Source organism: Pezoporus occidentalis, unplaced genomic scaffold (assembly GCF_034315485.1).
Source record: "Pezoporus occidentalis ecotype Australia unplaced genomic scaffold, CSIRO_AGI_Poc_V1 ctg72, whole genome shotgun sequence".
In the NCBI taxonomy this organism is placed as follows: Eukaryota; Metazoa; Chordata; class Aves; order Psittaciformes; family Psittacidae; genus Pezoporus; species Pezoporus occidentalis.
Window position 1 is genome coordinate 3,721,465 of NW_026916072.1, and position 6,000 is coordinate 3,727,464.

Here is a 6,000-nt window from a genome sequence, read left to right on the forward strand (position 1 = left end):
CTTCTTTAGTCTAACAGATGATTTCTTCCTATTTTACTGAACAAAAGTTCTGGGGACATAACCACGCTGTGCTCCTCACCTGGAGAAGATTACAGTGGACTTTGGGATTCATTTTTATCTACTCTGGTCAGCAGATCCATGCCACATGCCTCCCCCTCCAGGGCAGACCCCACTCTGAAGGGAGCAGATTGCCCTCTGCATTTTAATGCAGTCAGTGTAGTCAAACCTGAACAAAATGAAAAATGAAACTCATTCCTCTGTGGGCTGCTGTATGACTTTGGTACAAAATGAATGGAATTCTGTCTCATTTCTTATGCTTTTGTCAGCATCACAGACTCCTGCCCTGCAGGCCCCAGGAAAAGGCTTTGGGAAGCATCCGCAGTGGCCAGGCATTTGGCACTGGGGACCTGTCCAGCTGGAAAGGCTCCTGTGGTTTGCACTCGTGCTTTATTTTTGTTGCCCTTCCCAAAGATGTGGGTTCTTTGTTAATCATGTGTGGTGCAGCAGTGGCCAGAGCTGCTGTGATGCATGTAAGGATTACAGTCTGTACTGGTAACTTCTGCTGTGGCTCTGCTGTGGTGCAGGATGCTGCCTCTCCCAGCAGCTAGGCAGGTAAGGGAGGTGTGTGGGGAAGTGGGCTGCCGTGCACAGATGAGAGGGATTCCTCAAAAATAGTCTTGCTTCAGCTTGAGAAGGAAAACTTTTGCTTTTTCCTCCAATTGCTTCAGACCAGTCAAGTGCCACAGTGCTGAGCTGTGTGAGCAGGCATCACCCCCTCAGGGTACAGGTATACCCCTTCACATCAGCAGTGTTGTCAGTGTCACATGTTTGCTTTTTGCTCTTTTTGCTAAAGGAGTGCCCAATCACTTGGATCCCCATCAGTGCCTCCAGTGTATCTTCCACCTATGTTGCTTTGCCCTGTGTTGTAGTAAAACTTCTTCCCTTTTCCTCTGGAGACCCCAACAGCTGAGCCAACTTTGGTCCCTCTTAAAACAGATTCTGTTGTGAAATGACATCAGCCTCATACTGTGGTGCTCCACAACCATCTCCACACAGCAAGGTGTTAAGTCTTGTCTTTTATCTCACTCTCCCAGAATGCCCAGGAGAAAATAATGAACAGTTACTCTTCCTTTTTCAGCACATGCACTCTAAGGATTCTCAGCAAGGGACAAAAGAGTATGGTATTTTTCCTGTGTCTTATATTTCTTCATCCTAGCCAAGGATTTGTTACCCTTCCTGCCTTAAATTGATGTTTGTAGGCCCTTTGTGGCATAGGTAAACCTCCCTGGACTGCCTGGAGGGTTCTTTATCTCCAGTAGCTGTTACAGCAGTGTCTCTGCAGCACTGCGACCTGGTGATGATCTGGTCTGCAGCCTCCTCATACTGCATGTGGCTTTGCTCATCTGCTGGCTCATGCTCCTTGCCTCTTGCAGAACTGGGTTAGATGAGCAGACTGGAGCAGAGACTTTCCTGGAGGTGACTGGAACAGTGACCACACTTAGCAGATAATCTAGGCTGGTTTACGTCTTCCCCTTAGGTGCTGTCAAGCTGTAGAGATTAGTTACAGCCTCCCAGTGTGCTGGGCAGCAATCCTGACACAGTAGAGCATCAAGAGCTGTTGTACTTGCATTTCAAAGTAATTTTCCTTCTCTGTAGGAGACCCAATTCCTTCCCAGGGTCTTTCTGAGCTCCTCAGTTGAGCTAGGAAGTTACAGAATAGGAAGCCTAAGCTCAAGTTTACAGGCCTTTAAACTCAAGAGCTACAGAGCAGGAGGAGGCCTCATTCCCATATTCTCAGAGACTCATTTAATTCTTCCTTGCCCCTCTGATACTTTCAGGTTGGCTTGGTTCCACAAAACCTTGCCAAGAAGCTTGGATGAAGAGGAAGATGCTTTGCAATAACACTCCTCTGGCTTGAGCAGCAAAGAGTTTGCTGTGAATGGCTGTGATGCAGCAGAGCTCTGAGCAAGTGTCTTAAATGTTGAGATACATATTTCTACTAATTCTGGGTTTGCTGGCAGTGAAGTCTTGTTAAGGGGACAAATGCTTCAGACATTGCCCATCCCTTACTGGGAATGCAGGCTGTGAGGTGCGAGTGGAGGCTCTGCTGTTCCCTGCCTCTGTAGCAGCCTGCGCTGCCTTGCTGAGGGGATGAGGGGGGCTGTGCCAGGCTGGGCCGAGGTGGTGGGTCCTCCTGTGGATGTTCTGTGGACTTCTCTCGAATCCTGTTTTCCTTCTGTAAAGCACGGGCTCTGTTCTAAGTTCTCCAACATGACCATATAGTTTAGCAAAAGGGTCACAGGCTTTGCAGCAAACACGGCTGCTGCTAAGATACGTTTCTTCCTCTTCCCCTCCTTCTGCGTGTGCCTGGACGCTTGCTTTCAGGTCTGTTACTGCATGTGGTTGCCTAGCGGTGATTTTCTCGGCCTGGAAGAGGTGTCCTTAGGCCTGAGTGTGCCTGTTTGATTCACAGACTGCCCAGCTCCTTCAGCTATGAGTGGTCCTGCATGGATTTAGGTTGCTGTTTGCTCTATTCATTTTCTGATTGGGTTTCTTTCCAGGTTTTGAAGGCTGTTCCATGGTTCCCACCATTTATCCCCTGGAGACCCTGCACAACTCCCTCTCTTTGCGACAGGTCAACGAGTTCCTGACAGCTGTGTGCAGGAGCTGCAGTGAGTCGCATGTCCAGTCTACTGCAGGTACTGGTGAGGTGGGCTTGTCTCTGGGTGCGCCAGAACAGAGTTGAGGCAAGGAGAGCGTTTGGTCCTCTGCGTTAATGGGACAGATCAGCCTGACAGGACTGGCAACAAAACAAACCACCCTGTTCTAGAGTGTTCTAGCCCAGGAGTGAGCGGTGGGATCCAGCTCACAGCCATCCGAGGCCACTTACTTGAGAGCCAAGTAATCGGTCAGGTCTGTCTGTAGCTGATAAGTTCAGTGACATGGATACAAACCCCAGCTTTGGAAATCTTTGCCTCAGATTCCCAGGAGCTGATGGACAGGCGTGGCTCTGAATCTGCACTGTTCTTGAGCCCTTCTGGGAGTGCCTGCTTACAGCTGCTGGGCTACAAGCCATTCCTTTACGTCTGTCTGAATATTACTGATCTGTGTGTTTCTTTTCTTGAAGCTTTGTTTGATTCAATGATTGGCAGCCAGATACCAGGAGACCCCTTTATGTCCCAGCGAATCCTGTCATCTTCCTCTTTGCCATTGCGCCAGCGTTCGGATAAGCCCCCTTGGTGTGAGTGTTCCCTTCTTCATCATGGGTCAATGTGATGGTGAGGGAGGGAAGTAAAGGGTACCAAATGGTGGAAGCCAAATATTCGTGCTCAGGGTTTCTATGCTCTGCCCTTGAAGGAACAGAAACAGAAAAGGGAAATAGGTAAAAGGGAAAGCAGTCATACTTTCCAAAGAAAGATGCAAAAAGGGACTCTGTAATATTGTATATCCTGGGGACACGTGCTGTTGGATGGATGCTGTCACTCCAGACATCCTCTGCTTTGTGCACTAGGATATAGAGGGCCTGAATGCACCTCATTTTCATTTCCAGTTTTGTGATACTCAGTGGCATATGGCCAGCTCAGTGTTGGCGCATGGAAATACCTTTTCATAACCAGCCACATCCATGCCTCACCCAGAGCTCCATGCAGACAGCCCATCATTTAGTTCTTCACTTACAAGCTTTTCTGCAGCCCCTGGGCCTCATGTGTCACAGTCTCAGCAGAGCTGGTGACTGTTGTTAGCTCCCTTTGCAGATCTGACTGGAACTCGAATGGTAAAGGATTAGCCAGCAGTTGAACCGTGAATGTCTTAATAACACAAGTCAAGGTTGCCACTGAAGGAGCAATCCTTCTCTTCTCCTGGCTGTACCCTCTTTGTGCCAGGAGTAGAGAGTGTATGTGTGGGCAGCAAGGTCAGGGAACTGATCTGACTGGAAACAGTTGTTTAATCCTCCTCCCTTTATTGGATTAGATGTAATCTAGATCTGTTCTCTAGTTTTGCTCCTTGTACAGTATAAGGCAAGAATAAGCATTGGTAGAGAATCTGTACTTCTTCCAGTGGTGACTTGAGCTTAGCATGCAGGGGTTGTGTGCTTGGGTTTTCCTCGGCCGAGCTGCCAGAAGTACAGGCAGGGGCAGCTGCAGGCCCCGGCCAGGTTGCATGGCACATAGACTACCCTCACCTACTTGCTATAGCACTGTGGGACTGCAACAGCTTGGGTCTGCCCAGGCTTTGGGCTGGGGAGATGTCAGCTAATTTTTGAAGATTTTTCTTCCTCTTTGCAGACAGCAGTGGCCCCTCCAGCACAGTCTCCAGTGCAGGCCCATCCTCCCCAACCTCTGTGGACAACTGTGCTCGCTTCAGCTTCAGTGAGAAACTTTGCATCAGTCCCCCCAAAAGCGAGGAACAGCTGAATAGCCAGTCCCCTGAGCAAGAAGAGGGACAGCCGCCAGGCAGCGGGCTTGACGTGGAGGTGGAGGTGTCTGGGTTGTTGGAGCCAAGTGCCCCAGAGACCCTCACCTGGAATAAGGGCCCAGAGCCAGGCAGGGTCCTGGAGCTGTGTGAGAAGGAGCTGGCGGAGGAGGACTCTAACCCAGAGAAGAGCACGGTGGAGCTGGATGAAGAAGAATCAGCTGGGGAAATGTTAGAACCAAGTAACACAGGGAACCCAGAGTGTGGTGCAGGGCCTGATGTAAGGCTGGCTGGGGAGAGTGTGAAGTCAGGTGAGGGGTGTGTAGGGGGAATGACTGGCCTGGGTCAGTCAGGGCTGTCTAAGGAGGGCTTGGTGCCCTGTGAAGAGGAGCTGCTGGGCGAGGTTCTGGACCCAGAGCATGTGGGCAAGGAGCCGCTGGGGGACAGTGCTGTGCCAGGCCAGGGGCAGCCCCTGCCTCCTGAGAGAAGTGTGGAAGAGCTGCAGCTGCAGTGTCGGGGGAATCAGCAGAATTAGTGGCTCACCGGATAGCAAACTGCAAGCGCTTCTAGCCTGGAGGCAGCCCAGTTTCCTGCACAGCACCTCATGCGGCTGGCTCTCTACAGCACAGAACAAGCCATGTCCCAAGGCCACAGGACTTTGGGGTTTGAAAGAGTCTGCTCTGCTCCTCCACAAGCGAGCTCTTTGCCATTTGGCATGAGACGATGCCTCTCTGCCTTGTTAAGTGAACAACAAATGCATGGCACCTCTGTGGAACGGGGACATGGGGCTGCACTGTGTCCCAAGGGGACAGCAGAGTTAAAGGATGGGTGCAGCCAAGGCTTTTGGGGTGGTAAGTCCAAAGGGGACAGATGCTCCCTTGAGATTTTTTGGCCCATAGGCTACAGAGAAAGGCAGTCTGGGCCCAGAGCAATCAGATCCATCACAACCACCAGCCTCCTCTCTGTTCCTTCCTTCTTCCTCTCTCAGTTCCCATCACTGGCCACCACCAACAGGTCCAGAGGGTCCATAGCAGGAAGACTAGGAGAAGCAGAAAGCATTCTGAGCGTGGGAAGGAGAGTAGTGAGGGGATGAGGTGCAAAACTGCAAGGAAACATCTCTTTGGTGTAGACTTTGATGTTTTCCCGCTGGGCTGGGGCAGGCAGGCGGGAGCCTGGGCATCCGGCCTGAGAGAGGTGGGCAGGGAGGACACACACGGGTTTTTTCTCGTCCCCAAGGGTCGGGCAGGGCACAGCTCTGAAGTCTTGGTGACAGAAATTTTTAAAAAAACTGCTATTTGAACAAATCAGGATTATTAGAAACCAAGAAGGAGATATCTCTAGTATATATGAGAAGTATTTAATACATATTTATGTAATTGACTTGTGAGCACAAGCCTGAAGGCAAGGTTGATACGGGTGTCCCTGCCGCCTCCTGCGTGCAGGCCAGGGCTGTGCCTCCTGCGCCTCCTGTACTTGTGGACAAGTCTGCGTTTGTCTGTAGCTAGGACCTGTGTTTCTGTGAAGCTGTGCCCAAAGATATCCACGCTGTATTGTGATGATGACGTGTGTTCACAGTAAATTGATGCT

The 6,000-nt window shown here is 50.6% G+C and overlaps 1 protein-coding gene across 11 annotated transcripts in view; it reads left to right on the forward strand.

Annotated features, from left to right (window-relative positions):
- PPIP5K1 (diphosphoinositol pentakisphosphate kinase 1) overlaps positions 1-5,215 on the forward strand; it is a 44,871-nt gene extending 39,656 nt beyond the window's left edge. For 7 of the 11 annotated variants that reach the window (XM_062642608.1, XM_062642609.1, XM_062642607.1 and 4 more), the window contains 3 exons: positions 2,562-2,699; positions 3,128-3,241; positions 4,287-5,215. In XM_062642608.1, the coding sequence (XP_062498592.1) occupies positions 2,562-2,699; positions 3,128-3,241; positions 4,287-4,948 (914 nt within the window). In that variant the 3' untranslated portion in view covers positions 4,949-5,215. The remainder of the gene's footprint in view (positions 1-2,561; positions 2,700-3,127; positions 3,242-4,286) is intronic. The other 4 variants (XM_062642610.1, XM_062642613.1, XM_062642615.1 and 1 more) reach the window with 2 other exon arrangements.
- The last annotated feature ends 785 nt before the right edge of the window (positions 5,216-6,000 follow it).